This window comes from Anolis sagrei, chromosome 2 (genome assembly GCF_037176765.1).
Source record: "Anolis sagrei isolate rAnoSag1 chromosome 2, rAnoSag1.mat, whole genome shotgun sequence".
Taxonomy (NCBI): domain Eukaryota; kingdom Metazoa; phylum Chordata; class Lepidosauria; order Squamata; family Dactyloidae; genus Anolis; species Anolis sagrei.
The window spans coordinates 13,256,309-13,274,791 of NC_090022.1; the positions used below are offsets into that span (position 1 = coordinate 13,256,309).

The window sequence follows — 18,483 nt, forward strand, 5'->3', positions numbered from 1 at the left end:
GTTTAAGATCTTCTGGGGGGGGGGGGGGGGCTGCTCTCGGCCCCACCTCTTTCACAAGTGAGATTGGTGGGGACGAGGAGCAGTGCCTTCTCGGTGGTGGCCCCTCGCCTGTGGAATTCACTTCCCGGGGAAATCAGATCATCGACATTCCTCCTCTCTTTCAGAAGGAAACTAAAAACATGGATATGGGACCAGGCCTTTGGGTAATCTGGCAGATAGACAAAGGACAATGATGACTAGAATTGATAGGATTTGACAATGTGGAATGAATTTACGGATTCTGAGCTGGCGAACATTGAACATTAGATTGGTTTTATTGATTGTGATATATAACTTGTTTGTTTTAATTGTTTTATAATTGCTATTGATACATGTTTTATCTTATTGTTGTTGTTGGCATCGAATTGTGCCTTTTGTAAGCCGCCCTGAGTCCCCCCTCGGGGGTTGAGAAGGGCGGGGTAGAAATGAGTGAAATAAATTAATAAATATCTGGAGAACAAGCCCTATGAGGAGCGGCTTAAGGAGCTGGGCATGTTTAGCCTGAAGAAGAGAAGGCTGAGAGGAGATATGATAGCCATGTATAAATATGTGAGAGGAAGCCACAGGGAGGAGGGAGCAAGCTTGTTTTCTGCTTCCTTGGAGACTAGGACGCGGAACAATGGCTTCAAACTACAAGAGAGGAGATTCCATCTGAACATTAGGAAGAACTTCCTGACTGTGAGAGCCGTTCAGCAGTGGAACTCTCTGCCCCGGAGTGTGGTGGAGGCTCCTTCTTTGGAAGCTTTTAAGCAGAGACTGGATGGCCATCTGTCAGGGGTGATTTGAATGCAATATTCCTGCTTCTTGGCAGGGGGTTGGACTGGATGGCCCATGAGGTCTCTTCCAACTCTTTGATTCTATGATTCTATGATTCTAATATTAAAATACACTGTTAAATAAATAAATAAATATTTTCTTTTTCTGGTAAGACAGTGTGTAGACTGGTAAAACGTGAACTACATGTGGTTTTTATTACATCGCAGTATCGATGTGAGGCTGACCGGACGTGGGAGTTGAAGTCCAAAATACCTGGAGGGCCAAAGTCTGCTCATGCCCATTTCCCAAAACTATTTCTCAGAGAAGGAAATTAGCCACAGTGATCGCTTCGGCTTTACACAAGCTTTAATTACGTACGGTTACAGACTCAAAAGTAATTTTCTTTTTTTTCTTTTCTTACAATGGGAAATAATTATCACTGGTAACAATCGCTTTACGCACATCCCAAACAGAGCAGCAAGGCGGGACAAATCAGACAGCATTTTGTCAAATCCCAGAAACAAAACAAATCATGTAAACAATGCCAAGAGATGGAATGCTTACTTCTAAAGAATTTCATATGTGACAGAAAATGGAAGTGAAGACAATGGTCCGTACAAATATCTCAAATTCCCAAGTTTCCTATTGATAATGAGAATTTTGGCAGAAAATAATTTAGGAGACGTTACACCCATCTTGAGTTGGAACTGAGAACCCGACAAGTTCAAAACAGATTCGAGACACTGCTGATAGAAATGTTGCTGGAGTGGCTTAGAGGACAAAAGCGGATGGGAGGCCAGATTCTCAACCTGTGGCTCCCCAGGTGTTTTGGCCCACAACTCCCAGAAATCCCAGCGAGTTTACCAGCTGTTAGGACTTGAAGGCCAAAACATCTGGGGACTCACAGTTTGAGAACCACTGTTGTAAAGGATTCCGAGGTAAAGTGGCCATTAGCATCCAGCCAGAGATCCATACCAAAGTGGTCCTCCTTACAAAAGGCAAGAAATATTTGCAAAGAATCCTTTTCAGACAAAACAAAACGGGGCCTAGTTCTAGCACGTCTGCACGGGAGCGTTTCACAGCTTTATGGAGTTCCACAGTCAAAAGCCAAAACAAAGCCACAGGACTTGGGCTGGGTTTATATCTAAACTAAGTCAACTGAAGCAAGGTCCCTCAGGTTTCGAGGGCTCTCTGCACACCAAACGCCAAAACAAACAACTAAAGGTCAAAGTTAACGCTCACATAACCAAACAACATCAATCCCCCCACCCAATTTTTGTTAGGGAACCCTATATTTGGGAATACAGCCACCCCGCCACGTTGGTGGATATGGAATTTGAAGTTTGGATGTTCTCGTACTTCAGTAATATGTTCTCCTTAGAAATGTTTATATCCTCCATTATGATTCTAGGGTGGGCATGGGCAAACTTGGACCCTCCAGGTGTTTTGGACTCCAACTCCCACAATTCCTAACAGCCTACCGGCTGTTAGGAATTGTGGGAGTTGAATCCAAAACATCTGGAGGGTCCAAGTTTGTCCATGCCTGTTCTAGGGTAATCTTGGCCACAAGGTTATGTGGGATGATGTAAGAAAACATTTCTCTAGACCAGTGGTTCTCAACCTGTGGGTCCCCAGATGTTTTGGCCTCCAACTCCTAGAAATCTTAAACTGGCTGAGATTTTGGAGAGTTGAAGGCCAAAATAACTGGGGACCCACAGGTTGAGAACCACTGCTCTAGATATTGGTAGGCTTATATGGCCAACTTCCAGTGGAAGTTGACATCTGAGCCATGTAGGAGGCTGTGTGGATTCCTAGAGATGTTCTCTCAGGTAATAGTATTGTTTTCATTTTCACTTTTCCCATTTTCATGGGAAACCTGTGCCCTCCATCCCAGCGGATTTGGAGGGCTTCACTGCATATTCACAAGGTCGCTTTGTGAAGTGATAAACCATACATAAAGAAACTGAGCTTTTTTGTTTACCTAAAGAACATCTCTCTAGGAATTTCTAGGTCTTCCAGTTGGACTCTTGTGATCAACTTATTCTGTCATGATTCTCAACCTGTAGGTCCCCAGATGTTTTGGCCTTCAACTCCTAGAAATCCTAACACCTGGTAAACTGGCTGGGATTTCTGGGAGTTGTAGGCCAAAACACCTGGAGACCCACAGGTTGAGAACCACTGCTCTGCTGGAAACTGATTATTGAATCACTTTGGAGGAAATTGGAGATTCCCAAACAGGTGTCCTCTCCAGAAACCTCTAGAGCAGTGGTCCTCAACCTGTGGGTCCCAGATGTTTGGGTCTTCCAGAAATCCTAACAGCTGATAAACTGGCTGGGATTTCTAGGAGTTGTAGGCCAAAACACCTAAGGACTCACAGGTTGAGAACCACTGCTCAAGACCTTCAACTATAACTAGAAGATGTTGACTGTGGAATCAAACTGGAGGAGCTAAAGTATTAGGAAAGAGAACATTATTCATAAAATCCACAAAATCTGCAGTTGTGGACGGATGACTGTATTACAATCTGTTCACCTAATGCATCATCTCAGGTATTACAAATACCTGTCAAAATAATTTTTGAAGGCAACACTACTGGATCTCTAGCCTTGATGATAATAATGTAATCTGGCCCTGTGGCCTTCACAGGCAGAGACTCTTTGGTGGTTGGAAAATGGCTCAATGTCAGGCATGGGCAAACTTTGGCCCTCCAGGTGTTTTGGACTTCAACTCCCACAATTCCTAACAGCCTACCGGCTGTTAGGAATTGTGGGAGTTGAAGTCCAAAACACCTGGAGGATCAAAGTTTGCCCATGCCTGCTCTATATAATAAGGGCTAGGTGATTAATCTCTCCAAGCTGTCATGACAGACAGGCTATGTCCCCAGTCAGGTATAAGCCTGAGACATTAGGCCAGCTGCTCTCCCATAGAGAAAAGGACTGGGTTGGTCGTTGGATCTCCTCCTCACGATTGGTAATGGGTCAGCATCCATAACCACACTGAAGGAAATAGGTAGAGGGTCTCAAGAAGAATCTTCCAGGCATTTTCTTGGCCCACGGTTATGGTTGTGTTATAGCTGACGGCAAGGAGAAAGAGACCAGATTTGCCAGAACTAAGCAACCCATCTCCCCCAATATTATGTCTGCTTCCCATCATGGCTGCAGTCTGCATGGTTTTCTCTCTTTCCCGTCGCCACTGACGAGGCCTCGTGTGCCAACAGGATTCCAGCCATTGCATGGCATACGCAATTCTCTCTCAAGAAAATAAAATTAAGGAATGGCCGGTGAGTTCAGGAGGAACAGCTGGGAGGTAAGTCTCACTCCTCCAGGTTTAGCTGCTCTTACACGGCAGTGGTCAAAATGATTGTACTGCAGTCCAAGCTCATCTGGAACAACAACAAGAAGAAGATCAGGATGAGGAAACATTCAATGGTAGAGTCCACCTTTCTGTTAGAACAGCATTTCTCAACCTGGGTGTCATAGGGGTCACCAAAGACCACCAGGAAGCACAATATTTTCTGATGGTCATGGGGGTTCTGTGTGGGAAGTTTGGCCCACTTCCATCATTGGTGGGGTTCAGAATGCTCTTTCGTTGTAGGTGAACTATAAATCCCAGTGACTACAATCCCCAAATATCAAGGTCTGTTTTCCCCAAACTCTACCACATTTGGGCATATTGTGTATTTGTGCCAAGTTTGGTCCAGATCAATCATTGTTTGAGTCCACAGTGCTCTCTGGATGTAAGTGAACTACAGCTCCCAAACTCAAGGTCACCAGACCCTTCCGGAATTTTCTGTTGGTCATGGGAGTTCAAGTGGAAGGTAAAAGGAAGAGGGGCCGACCAAGGGCAAGATGGATGGATGGCATCCTTGAAGTGACTGGATTGACCTTGAAGGAGCTGGGGGTGGTGACAGCTGACAGGGAGCTTTGGCGTGGGCTGGTCCGTGAGGTCACGAAGAGTCGGAGATGACTGAACGAATGAACAACAACATGGGAGTTCTGTGTGCCAAGTTTAGTTCAATTCCATCACTGGTGGAGTTCAAAATACTCTTTGACTGTAGGTGAATTATAAATCCCAGCAACTACAACTCCCAAGTGACAAATTCAACCCTCCCCCCCAACCCCACAAATTTGGGCATATCACGTATTTGTGCCAAATATGGTCCAATGAATACATCCTGCACATCAGATATTTACATTACAATTCATAACAGGAGCAAAATTACAGATATGAAGTAGCAACTAAAATAATTTTATGGTTTGGTGGCCACCACAACATAAGAAAGTGTATTATTGGGTTGTGGCATTAGGAAGGTTGAGAACTACTGTGTTAAAAGAAGGTGCAAGTACTATTGGACTGAATGGGGGTGGGGAACATCTTTCAGGTAAAAACTAGCCAGTTTGGGGATGTAGAAAGTGAATTGCGCTTGGAAGCAGGATCAAAAAAAGGACTGGAAGCAAGGCATGTTGTGAGTGGACTGACTGGAGGTTTCTGAATACGGAATGTGCAGATTGGATTTGGCTTTGAAAAAAAAACTCAGTATAGCTGGGAATGCAGGAAGACATTTGCAGATTGTTGGGCAATGATCGTTCATTTTCACGTGGTGGGTTGAAATGCATGTTTTTGAATGTCACGAAGCTTGGAAGCCATTCTGGAAAGCATACATGAATGCAAAGCCTAATATAAAATGTATTCATTCAAACATATTTTTTTTCAAGAAAATGTGCTTTAAAACATCAACAAATCTTAGTACAGTGTCCCCTTGCTACTTCGCTACTTCAATCTAAAATTCTACAGAAGGGTCAATTAAGACAATTAAGAGGTCGTTTCTATTCGTAAGAAAATAAATTCATTGGCGTCTTCCTTACCACAGCGGTGCTGATTTCTTCCACAGAGAGTTCTGAGAGTTCTGAAGCGACGGCAACAAAACCTAAAAGGCAGGACACAATCCTGGGTGAATTTTACTCACAACCCTAGTTGTAGGGACATGATAAGAGGTTTCCATTTCTAACACTATGCACTAGGGTGGAAAAAGTGAGAGATGCTATTCTTTTTTGGACACAGATTTACAACCTACGTGTCTTCTAATGAAAGGCATGAGCATTAAATGATAGGAAACACAGTTTTCAAAAGAAGAAGCCTATTCTTAAAAAAAATCACTATTATACCATTCCTGACAATCCCACCCAGCAAAAGACCAAGTTAGATAAAATTACATTTTAAATTACATTTCCAGGGCCGCAGTGGTGCAATGGGTGAAACCCTTGTGCTGGCTGAACTGCTGACCTGAAGGTCGGTGGTTTGAATCTGCAAGACGGGGTGAGCTCCTGTCTCTCAGCCCCAGCTTCCCATGCAGGGACATGAGAGAAGCCTCCCATAGGATTGAAACACATCCAGGCATCCCCCGAGCAACGTCTCTGCAGACAGCCAATTGTCTCACACCAGAAGCGACTTGTGGTTTCTCAAGTAGCTTCTGACACGATTTTAAAAAAATGTCAAAGTACATAAATTAAAGTGTTTTCTCACACAGGATGAAGCAACACTGTAGAATCAATGCAAGTCCTCAAGGAGGAGGAGTTAGCATTTCCCTTCCTCCTTGTCTTCTGTATGACAGTTGGGAATGTGTCACAAAAATTAATGTGCAGATTTTATAAATGTGGATTTAATATGGTGTGTGGGAATGAATGGAAGAATGGAAGATGAATGTGTGGATGGAGCTAATAATTTTGGAAACACCAGTAAAAGTATAAACGAAGGGTTTCCCTTCCATTTTGATCATGGGAGTTCTGTGTGCCAAGTCTGGTTCAATTCTATCATTGGTGGACTTCAAAATGAGCTTTGATTGTAGGTGAACTATAAATTCTAGCAACAACAACTCTCAAATAACAAAATCAATCCCCCTCAACCTCACCAGGATTCAAATTTGAACATGTCAGATATTTGTGCCCAATTTGGTCCAGTGACTGAAAATACATCCTGCATATCAGCTATGTACACTACAATTCATAACAGTTACAAAACTAGAGTTATGAAGGAGCAAAGAAAATAATTTTATGGTTGGAGTCACCACAATATGAGGAACTGTATTAAGGGGCTGTGGCATTAGGAAGGTTGAGAAACACTGGTATAGTTGGGAATGCATCTATTTCTTCTCTCCTCTGTTCTGTTCTCATTTGTTTAAAATGAATACTTTTCTACTGCAAACATTTTGAATCTGCCTTCTGCCTTCTTACACTTCAGTATGGAAAGTATGTGCTGTGTGCTTTGAGATCTCTCTCTGCTTGTGTGTTAGGAGAGATGTAGCGATTGGATGGTTTTCCCCTCTCTTTGAAACTTTAGAAGAGATGGGTGTTAGAGTACCTCAGGCCCAGTTCTTGATTATTAAGAAATGTAGTTATTTCTTATTGTTTAAATAAACTTTTTGTGATTTTTAAGATTAGAAGACCTGCAATGACTAACTACCTGCTTGCTGGACTGTAATTAAAAGTTGCATTCTTTACAGTCACATCACACAGCACTTCATGCTCTGCTCGCTAATGAGCGAATGCTCAACTTTTCACATCCTGTTTGGTTTTTGGATGCTCTGCTATATTTTAAGGTAGCTTTCTCTAACAACCTCACTCACCTGTGTGTGTCCTTTCGTGCTTTTCCAGCTGGGAACGCCGGCTGAAGCTTTCTGGGCACTCGGAGCACTGATAGCGCTTCCTCCCCGTGTGAATAGCACTGTGCGTGATCAGGGACTTCTTCCAGCGGAAGCTCTTCTCACACAGAGAGCATTTGTACGGCTTCTCTCCCGTATGCGTCCTCATGTGTACTATCAAGGCAACTTTCTGGTTAAAGCTCTTTCCGCAGTCAAAGCAGACATGCGGCTTCTCCCCTGTATGGATGATCTCATGCCGAGCCAGGTGGTCCTTTTTATGAAAGCACTTCCCGCACTTGGGACAGGCATAAGGCTTCTCCCCAGTGTGAATCCGCATGTGGTTGATGAGGCCGCCTTTCCAGTTGAACCCTTTGCCACACTCGGAGCACTGGTGGGGCTTCTCCCCTGTGTGGGTCCTTCTGTGCGTCACAAGGCGGTATTTCTTACAGAAGGCTTTCCCACAGTCGGAGCATTCGTAGGGCTTTTCTCCAGTATGGGTCCTCATGTGCGCCATGAAATTGGCTTTCCCGCTGTAGCTCTTCCCGCACTCGGCGCATTCGTGCGGCTTTTCCCCCGTGTGGGTTCGCCTGTGTGCAAAGAGCGACGATTTGGCATGGAAACTTTTCCCACACTCGGGACAATCGTAGGGTTTTTCGCCCGTGTGGGTCCTTTCGTGCTGAATGAGGAGCCATTTCCCGCTGAAGGTCTTTCCGCACTGGGAACACGTGTACGGTTTCTCCCCCGTGTGCGTCTTCATGTGGACATTCAAGGCCGACGACCAAGTGAAGGTTTTGCCGCAGAGGGTGCATTCATGGAGACGCTGCTCTCCAGTGTGTTTCCTCATGTGCATGTCGAGGGAACGCTTCCAATGAAAGCTCTGCCCACAGTCGGAGCAGGTATGTGTCCGCTCCCCGGTATGGGTTTTCTCGTGCCTCAAAAGGTAAGAGGAACACAAGAACCCCTTCCCGCAGTGTGAGCACTGATAAGGCCTCTCTCCGGTGTGAATTCTCTTATGGACATCCAGATACGATTTCAGGATGAAGCCTTTACCACAGTCAGCGCATTCATATGGTTTCTCCCCCGTGTGAGTTCTCCGATGTGTAATAAGGCCCGAAATCTGCTTGAAGCTTTTCTCGCACTCCGAACACTCGTAGGGTTTCTCTCCCGTGTGTGTCCTCTTATGAGTGACAAGGGTTGCCCCGTGATTGAAGCTCTTCCCGCACACGGAGCACACGTAAGGCTTCTCTCCCGTGTGGATCCTCCGGTGCGTGATGAGGTAATCTTTGCGGCCAAAGCTCTTCCCGCAGTCGGGGCAGTCATAGGATGCCAGGCCCGTCCCTTCCGCGTGAGTCTTCTTGTGCCGCCGAAAAGACGCCTTGTAGCAGAAACACTTCCCGCACTCGGAACACTGGAACGGTTTCTCGGATGTATGGCTCTGCTTGTGGATGGTGAGACTCGCCTTCTCTCTGAAGTTCTTCCCGCAATCCGAGCACTGGTAAGGCTTCTCTTCGGAATGAGTCCTCATGTGCACAGTGAGAGCGGACTTGACGGTGAAGTTCTTCCCACAGTCCGAGCACTGATAAGGCTTCTCTCCTGTGTGAATCCTCCTATGCACAGCAAGGTGCGGCTTCCGGTTGAAGCACTTCCCGCAGTCCAGGCACCTGTACAGCTTCTCTCCGGTGTGCATTCTCTCATGCAAAATGAGCGACCCTCGGCGAAAGAAGCTCTTCCCGCACTCGGAACATACATAGGGCCTCTCCCCCGTGTGGACTCTCTTGTGTTGGATGACGTAGGCTTTCTCGCGGAAACTCTTCCCACAGTCCGAGCACGGGTACGGTTTCTCCCCTGCGTGGCTTTCCTCATGGCTGAGAAGGTCTGTATGGGAAGCAAAACACTGTCTGCACTCTTTGCAAGCGAACGGCTTCTCTCCGGCATGAGTCCTCTCGTGAATAACCAGCTGCGACCGCTTATGGAAACTTTGTCCACACTGCGCACATTTGTGTGGATTCTCCTTGGCTGATTTCCCCTGAACGGCTTCCTGGGATCCCTCGGCACCCTGAAGGGTTGTGGGCATCTCTTCCATCTTGGGAGCACAAAGAGGATGTCCTCCTACTTTTCTAAACATTGCTCCTTCTTCTGGCTCAGGGGTCTCCAGTCCAGTGTTGGCTTCTCTCTCCGGCATCCAGTCACTACCTTTTGGAAGAACAGAGAACGATAAGTGAAGGTCTATGGCAAATTAATACTACATAGTATGGCATTCTCTTATCCTTCTCATCTCATTTTTCAACTCCCTACTGCAACTAGCATCCCATTGGCCTTGAATATGTTTTTTACTGAACTGTTTGTAGGACTCTGCCTCTACCTTTTATTTATTTATTTAAAAGTTTTATATACCGGCCTTCTCACCTTTCTTGAGGGACTCAGACCGGTTTCCAACCATAATATCACATACAGTCAATAAAACATCATAATTATATTACAGTAAAACCTTAAAACAGCAATTACATTCAATAACTATAATGGTCAGTCATCACACTAAAATCGTTGTTCATCATCCTCCATCCATATCTAAGGGTACTGGCTCACTCGTCGAATGCCTGCCTCCATAACCACGTCTTTACCTGTTTCCTAAATGTCAGGATAGAAGAGGCGGTTCTGATCTCCAGTGGGAGAGAGTTCCAGAGTTGAGGGGCCACTATCGAGAAGGCCCTGTCCCTCGTCCCCACCAGACGTGCTTGCGAAGCCGGTGGGATCGAGAGCAGGGCCTCTCCAGATGATCTTAATAATCTTGATGGTTCATAGGGGAGAATACGTTCGGAGAGGTAAACAGGACCAGAGTCGTTTAGGGCTTTATAGGTTAACATCAGCACTTTGAATTGTGGGTTTTTGGGTTTTTTACATTTCGGTAACTTTGTGGCTTATTTATTTATTTATTTACAGTATTTATATTCCGGCTTTCTCCCCCCACAGGGGACTCAGGTCAAATCACAATGTACATATACATGGCAAACATTCAATGCCATAGACACACATCATATATAAACAGACATACAGAGGCTATTTAACTTTCCAGCTTCATGAGGGTATGCTTTGAATTCCAGCCATCGGGGGAGCTGTCGCTTCATCGTCCACTTTTGACACTGATGGAAGTAGTTTCTCATTCTTTTGCACACTGCTGGAGATTTTTATGGCATCATAAATTAGTTAAATTCGCCTCCCTACATAAGCAGTACCTAAATTTCCTACTTGAAAGATGCAACTGACTTTCTAGCTGCAAAGGTCGACAGCAAGTTAGACAAATGGTTGGGTGCTTACTCTGACCTAGGCTGGCTTCGAACTCATGACCTTTTGGTCAGTAGTGATTTTAATGTAGCTGACTCCCAACCAGCTGCGCCACAACCCGGTCCTTTTTGGTTCTTTTAGGCTGCCCAAAAGCAGCCCAAATGCGCATGGTCGGTACTGTTTTGTGATAGCACACATAGAATCATAGAGTTGGAAGCGACCTCATGGGCCATCCATCCAGTCCAACCCCCTGCCAAGAAGCAGGAAAATTTCTGTAATTGTAAAAAATGCATCAGGTTGTGGGTAAACTAGAACTCATGTCATGCCGAAAAACTCCATCAATACTTAAAGTTTGTTATGTTTGACAAGTTTGCTTTAGATGTATTGTCAAAGGCTTTCATGGCCGGAATCTAAAATGCAGGTGAAATGTCAGGAGGGAATTCTTCTAGAACATGGCCATACAGCCCGAAAAAAAACTACAACAACCCACTTGCTCTAGGTGCATCATGAGTGGGGTTCAGTGTGCTCTGTGGCTACAGGGTAAACTACAAATCCCACTATGGTGAGTCAATACCCTCAAACCCCTCCAGTAGGTTGAGTTAGTCATGGGGATTATGTGCCAAGTGTGGTACAGGTCCATCATTGGTGGAGGTCACAGTTTTTCTGGCTGTGGGTGAACTACAACTCCCAGAAAGGAAGATCAGTTCCCCCCGAACACCTCCTGTAATCAAATTTTGGAATATCAGGTATGTGTACCAAGTTTGGTCGAGATCCATCGGTGTTTGGATTCACAGTTATTTTGGGATGTAGGTGAACTACAACTTTCCTAAATCAAGGTCTATTTTCCACAAACTACCTGTATTGAAACAGCTGTAGATCCGGACAGGAGGCAGACTGCGTTGGATAATACAGAACGTTGGATGAGCAAAGGTTGGATAAGCAGGACTCCATTGTACATATTTTCACTTTTATTATGTGTATAAATATTCATTCTTTGTATATCCAAAAAATCTTGTAACCTTACTTTCCAGATAACCCTCGTAATGTATAACCTAAAGAGCCACAGACCAAACATATGCCCACATTTCTCTGCCCAAAGGGTTTTGTTTTGTTTGCTTTTTTGTCATGTCAGGAGCGACCTATTTATTTATTTGTCGTGTCAGGGCAACCAGTCAATTATATGACATTTCTAACAGAAACAAAGCAAACAAACAGACAAAATACAAAATTTGTGAGTTTGGTAGTTGATTAAATGTCCTTTGACCAGTATCTGGCCACTTGGAGTGCTTCTGGTGTTGCTGCAAGAAGGTCCTCCATTGTGCATGTGGCAGGAGCGACCTGAGAAACTGCAAGTTGCTTCTGGTGTGAGAGAATTGGCCGTCTGCAAGGATGTTGCCCAGATGATTTTTGATGTTTTATCATCCTTGTGGGAGGCTTCTCTCATGTCCCCGCATGAGCTGGAGCTGATAGACGGAGCTCATCCGCCTCTCCCCGGATTTGAACCTGCGACCTGTCGGCACAGGGGTTTAACCCAGTGCATCACCGGGGGTTTCATCCCAAAGGGGGTGAAATGGGCTGAGTGGGGATGCATGCCACTTTACGGCAGCGCGCATGTCACTTTACGGCAACCTTGGCACGGAACACACAGGAGAGATCTCATAGATGTTCCACGAAGTGTGTGGGCGGCGGAGTTTTCTCCCTTCCAAGTTCCAATACAAAACAGAACATACAGTGGGGGAGTGGAGGGAAACAGACACAATGGGGGTTTTCTGTATGAAAGTCACGCCATGTTTATTTTTCTTCTTCAACCAAATTTTCTTTCTCCTGGGAGCGCTGGTTGTCGGCTGCGGGGTATTCCTCTTGCTGGAGGTAGATTCCTTCATCTCCTTAATGAACATCGCCACCCCTGCGATCAAGACGGTATCGTATGTCCTCATCGTAGTCGGGGGCATTACGTTGCTGAAGGGGTTCCTGGGCTGTGCAAGCACATTATGTGGGGTCCAGTGTTTTTTGGGCCTGTATGTCATGGGCCTGATCGTCATCCTTGTGTCCCAGATTGCTGCCGGCGTCTATCTATATCAGCAGGAGTCAGGCCTCAAGGGTAAAATTGAAACGTCTTTCACGGAGATCCTGCAAGTGTATGAACCCAACAATGAAACAATTCAACCCCTGAACACTGCACTGGACTATGTCCAATACAACTTCTCTTGCTGCGGCTGGAAAGGACCAGAAGACTGGCAAGAAAACCCAACTCTTAATGACATGAAGTGGACGTTCTACCCTTGCTCCTGCAGGAATGAAACCGAGGCAAAATTTGGCTTTTGTGCCATGGGTAAGAAGTCAAAGGCTGGCAAAGTCACGGTGGATGACTGGCCCGTTAGAAAGATTGGCTGTAAGGACAATGTCTTTCGATGGCTGGAGGATAATTTTGACACCATTTTCGGAATCTCCGTAGGGTTGGCCGTGACGGAGATGCTGGGCTTGGTGCTAGCTTGTTGCGTCTGCCACAAGAAAGGGTGGCTATGCTAATGATGACACCCCACCCCAAAATAATACACTTTTTGAAATACAGAAACGCCGAGGTTGACTTGCAACAACACAAACAAAACTTATTGGTTCCTTGGATTCAGTTCTGTGTCTCATCCTTCTTATGAGTATCCAATCTTACTGTGGATTCATGGGACAGCTATATTCATGGGAATCAGGTCTAGCGATCGTTCCACCTACTTTCCAGCTCTTGATAGGAAGAAGCCCACTTCGGACTTCCTCGGTTTGCATGGCGCCTTGGCCGTTTGGTCACCATGTCCTCTTCATTGCCTCAATCTACGTCGGAAATTTTGTGACAAGACTGGAATGACTCAAGTTCTCGACTGTCATTGATTTGCACATACAATAAAACCTGCATTCTCTTTGATTTAGCACAGCATTTCTCAACCTGGGGGTCGGGACCCCTGGGGGGAGTCGTGTGGGGGTGTCAGAGGGGTCACCAAAGACCATCAGAAAACAATATTTTCTGTTGGTCATGGGGTTCTGTGTGGTACGTTTAGCCCAATTCTGTCGGTGGGATTCAGAGTGCTCTTTGATTGCAGGTAAACTATAAATCCCAGCAACTACAACTCCCAAATGTCAAGGTCTATTTTCCCCAAACTCCACCAGTGTTCACATTTGGGCATATTGAGTTTTCATGCCACGTTTGGTCCAGATCTATCATTGTTTGAGTCCACAGTGATCTCTGGATGTAGGTGAACTACAACCCCCAAACTCAAGGTCAATCCCCATCAAACCCTTCCAGTAATTTCTGTTGGTCATGGGAGTTGTGTATGCCAAGTTTGGTTCAATTCCATCATTGGTGGAGTTCAGAATGCTCTTTGATTGTAGGAGAACGATAAATCCCAGCAACTACAACTCCCAAATGTCAAGGTCTATTTTCCCCAAACTCCACCAGTGTTCACATTTGGGCATATTGAGTTTTCATGCCACGTTTGGTCCAGATCTATCATTGTTTGAGTCCACAGTGATCTCTGGATGTAGGTGAACTACAACTCCCAAACTCAAGGTCAATCCCCATCAAACCCTTCCAGTAATTTCTGTTGGTCATGGGAATTCTGTGTGCCAAGTTTGGTTCAATTCCATCGTTGGTGGAGTTCAGAATGCTCTTTGATTGTAGGTGAACTAGAAATCCCAGCAGTTACAACTCCCAAATGACAAAATCAATTCCCCCCCAACGCCACCAGTATTCAAATTTGGGCATATCGAGTATATGTGCCAAATTTGGTCCAGTGAATGAAAATAGACCTGCATATGAGATATTTGCATGACGATTCATAACAGTAGCAAAATTAGTTATGAAGTAGCAACGAAAGTAACGTTATGGTTGGGGGTCACCACAACATGAGGAACCGTATGAAGGGGTCGCGGCATTAGGAAGGTTGAGAACCACTGATTTAGCAGAATCTCTTTGATTTAGCAGGATTCGATCACTGGATGCGGTTTGGCCTCTTTAGCTTTTTTCTAAAGTACACATACTGTACATACTCGAGTATAAGCCGACCCGAATATAAGCCGAGACACCTAACTTTACCATAAAAAAACTGGAAAAACGTACTGACTCGAGTATAAGTCGAGGGTGTGAAATGCAGCAGTTACTGGTCAATTTCAAAATAAAAACATATAGCAATAAAATTACATTAATTGGGTCATCCGTAGGTTAAATGTTTTTGGAATATTTACCATATTTCAAAGAAAAACAGTAAACTAGCTCTGTAAGTGGAAAAGGAGGGTCAACAAAACTAATATGTTATCAATAATAATAATAAACTTCATTTGTATCACATGCTATCAACAATAACTAATAATAATAATAATAATAATAATAATACTTCATTTATATCCCGCTCTATCTCTTCATGGGAACTCAGGCCGGCTTCCAGGCAAACATTCAACAGGCAAACATTCAACAGGCAAACATTCAACAGGCAAACATTCAAAGCCTATATAAACAATGCAGAGCTAGATATAGATCTATAATTATATATACAAATTTCACATATGCATTTCCCCCTGAAATGTTTGCAAATCCTCTCTCTGTGTATGTGTATTTTCTTCCTGCAATATTTGCAAGCCCTATATATCTATGTTTGTATCTATCTAGACATCTTTCTCTCTCTATATGTATGTGTGTGTGCATTTCCCCTGCAATATTTGCAAGCTCTATATATCTATATTCATATCTATGTAGACATTAAATACATATTGGTGTGTGCATTTCCCCCCTGTAATATTTGCAAGCCCTATAGATCTTTAGTCATACATATCTATCTAGAGATCTCCCTTTCTTCCCTCCCTCCCTTTCTATTCTTTTTCTCATTTCTTCCTCATTCCCTTCTTTTTCTCCTTCTTACTTCCCTCCCTCCCTCCCTCCCTCCCTCCCTCCTTCTCCCTCTATTTCTATCTCCCTCTATTTCTTTCCCTTTTTCTCATTCCTTTCTTCCCTCCCTCCCTTTCTATTCTTTCCTCCTTCCCTTCTTTTTCTCCTTCTTTCTTCCCTCCCTCCTTTCTTCCCTTCCTTCCTCCCTCTCTCCATATCTCCCTCTATTTCTTTCCCCTTTTCTCATTCCTTTCTTCCTTCCCCCCTTTCTATTCTTTTTCTCATTCCTTCCTCCTTCCCTTCTTTTTCTCCCCTTTTTCTTCTTCTTTCTTCCCTTCCTCCTTTCTTCAATTCCTTCCTCCCTCCCTCCATATCTCCCTCTATTTCTTTCCCCTCTTCTCATTCCTTTTTTCCCTCCCTCCCTTTCTATTCTTTTTCTCATTCCTTCCTCCTTCCCTTCTTTTTCTCCCTTTCTTTTTCTCCTTCTTTCTTCCCTCCCTCCTTTCTTCAATTCCTCCCTCCCTCCATATTTCCCTCTATTTCTTTCCCCTTTTCTCATTCCTTTCTTCCCTCCCTTCCTCCCTTTTTATTCTTTTTCTTGTTCTTTCCTCCTTCCCTTTTTCTCCCCTTCTTTTTCTCCTTCTTTCTTTCCTCCCTCCTTTCTTCTCTTCCTCCCTCCATATCTCCTCTATTTCTTTCCCTTTTTCTCATTCCTTTCTTCCCTCCCTCCTTATTCTTTTTCTCGTTCCTTCCTCCTTCCCTTCTTTTTCTCCTTATTTCTTCCCTCCTTTCTTCCCTTCCTTCCTCCCTCCCTCCATATCTCCCTCTATTTCTTTCCCTTTTTCTCATTCCTTTCTTCCCTCCCTCCCTTTCTATTCTTTTTCTTGTTGCTTCCTACTTCCCTTCTTTTTCTCCCTTTTCTCCTTCTTTCTTCCCTCCTTCCCTCCTTCCTTCCTTCCTTTCTTCCTTCCTCCATATCTCCCTCTATTTCTTTCCCTTCTTCTCATTCCTTTCTTCCCTCCCTTCCTCCCTTTTTATTCTTTTTCTTGTTCTTTCCTCCTTCCCTTTTTCTCCCCTTCCTTTTCTCCTTCTTTCTTCCCTCCCTCCTTTCTTCTCTTTCTCCCTCCCCCCATATCTCCTCTATTTCTTTCCCTTTTTCTCATTCCTTTCTTCCCTCCCTCCTTATTCTTTTTCTCGTTCCTTCCTCCTTCCCTTCTTTTTCTCTTTCTTCCCTCCCTCCTTTCTTCCCTTCCTTCCTCCCTCCCTCCATATCTCCCTCTATTTCTTTCCCCTTTTCTCATTCCTTTCTTCCCTCCCTCCCTTTGTATTCTTTTTCTTGTTCCTTCCTCCTTCCCTTCTTTTTCTCCCCTTCTTTTTCTCCTTCTTTCTTCCCTCCCTCCTTCCTTCCCTCCCTCCATATCCCCCTCTATGTCTTTTCCTTTTTCTCATTCCTTCCTTCCTTCCCTTTCTATTCTTTTTCTTGTTCCTTCCTCCTTCCCTTCTTTTTCTCCTTCTTTCTTCCCCCTCCCTCCTTTCTTCCCTTCCTTCCTCCCTCCCTCCTATCTCCCTCTATTTCTTTCCTTTTTTCTCATTCCTTCCTTCCCTTCCCTTTCCCCCTTCTTTTTCTCCTCCTTTCTTTCCATCCTTCCTTCCTCCCTCCCTCTCTTACTATTCTTTTTCTCGTTCCTTTCTCCTTCCCTTCTTTATCTCCCCTTCTTTTTCTCCTTCTTTCCTTCTTCCCTCCCTCCCTCCACATCTCCCTCTATTTCTTTCCCTTTTTCTCCATCCTTTCTTCCCTCCCTCCCTATTCTTTTTCTCCTTCCTTCCTTCCCTTCTTTTCCCCCTTCTTTTCCTCCTTCCTTCCTTTCCCTTATACACATCACCTGCTTCACTCCCTTTCTTTCCCAAGTGAAAAGGCCACTTCACCTGGCCACAGCCAATCTGCTTTGTTCCTTTTCTTTCCCTCTCCTGTGAGCCTGAAAGGGATTTGTTTGTTTTTTAAGTTCAAACTCCTCAATTATTTATTTCCCTAAACCAGGCCTGGGCAAACTTTGGCCCTCCAGGTGTTTTGGACTACAACTCCCACAATTCCTAACAGCCTACCGGCTGTTAGGAATTGTGGGAGTTGTAGTCCAAAACACCTGGAGGGCCGAAGTTTGCCCAGGCCTGCTCTAAACTTTGCACAACACTATACTGGTTGTCTCAATGGGGACAACAAAATAACTTGCTATTTTGCTCCTACGAAGAAAAGAAGGAAATAGACAAGAACCCAAGGAGATGACAGAGAGGACACTTTACCTGCCCATTTCTCCCTTCTCTTTTCAGTCGCTTTGTTTCTCTCTGGAGTCTCTCTTCTCCCCAAATTTCCCGACCCTTCTTCGTCTCTTCCCACACTTTTCCCTTCTTCCCATGACGTCTCAATGGGTTCCCCGTCGTCGTCACTTTGCCACATGTTTGCTACCAAAAGAAAAAAAAGAACAAAGATTGTTGATACTGATGGACACAAGAGAAAAAGAGCTTCCAAATACATCTTCACTGCAGAATTAATTCAGTTTGATACCACTTGAACGGCCCTGGCTCAAGGCTATGGAATCCTGGGAGTTGTAGTTTGCTGAGGCACCAAACTACCTCTATCTATCTATCTATCTATCTATCTATCTATCTATCGAGGGAGTTTTAATGACTTTAATGACTTTAGGGCTTCCAATTTGCTTTGCAGGCCTTCACCTACGTGCTTTCAAAGCCATAGGATAATATTTTAGCGAGAACTAAAAAGAAAATGTATATAATACTGAGGTAACTTTGAGGTAAACATCAACTAAGCCCCACTTTGTTCCTCTGAGGCCTTTAGTTACACCGCGGCTTTACGCTTGTCTTTCTGCCGGTGAGGTAAAATGTCATC

General features: G+C 44.5%; 1 protein-coding gene and 1 pseudogene across 2 annotated transcripts in view; one reads left to right on the forward strand and one right to left on the reverse strand.

Annotated features, from left to right (window-relative positions):
* Nucleotides 1-1,143: 1,143 nt before the first annotated feature.
* LOC132765750 (zinc finger protein 585A-like) overlaps nt 1,144-18,483 on the reverse strand; it is a 37,835-nt gene continuing 20,495 nt past the window's right edge. For both annotated transcript variants that reach the window (XM_067465078.1, XM_067465077.1), the window contains exons 8-11: nt 17,880-18,038; nt 7,418-9,625; nt 5,661-5,722; nt 1,144-4,177 (exon numbers count right to left, since the gene is read on the reverse strand). In XM_067465078.1, coding sequence (XP_067321179.1) covers nt 4,133-4,177; nt 5,661-5,722; nt 7,418-9,625; nt 17,880-18,038 — 2,474 coding nt within the window. In that variant the 3' untranslated portion in view covers nt 1,144-4,132. The remainder of the gene's footprint in view (nt 4,178-5,660; nt 5,723-7,417; nt 9,626-17,879; nt 18,039-18,483) is intronic.
* Nucleotides 12,473-13,290, forward strand: LOC137096319 (CD82 antigen pseudogene; annotated as a pseudogene).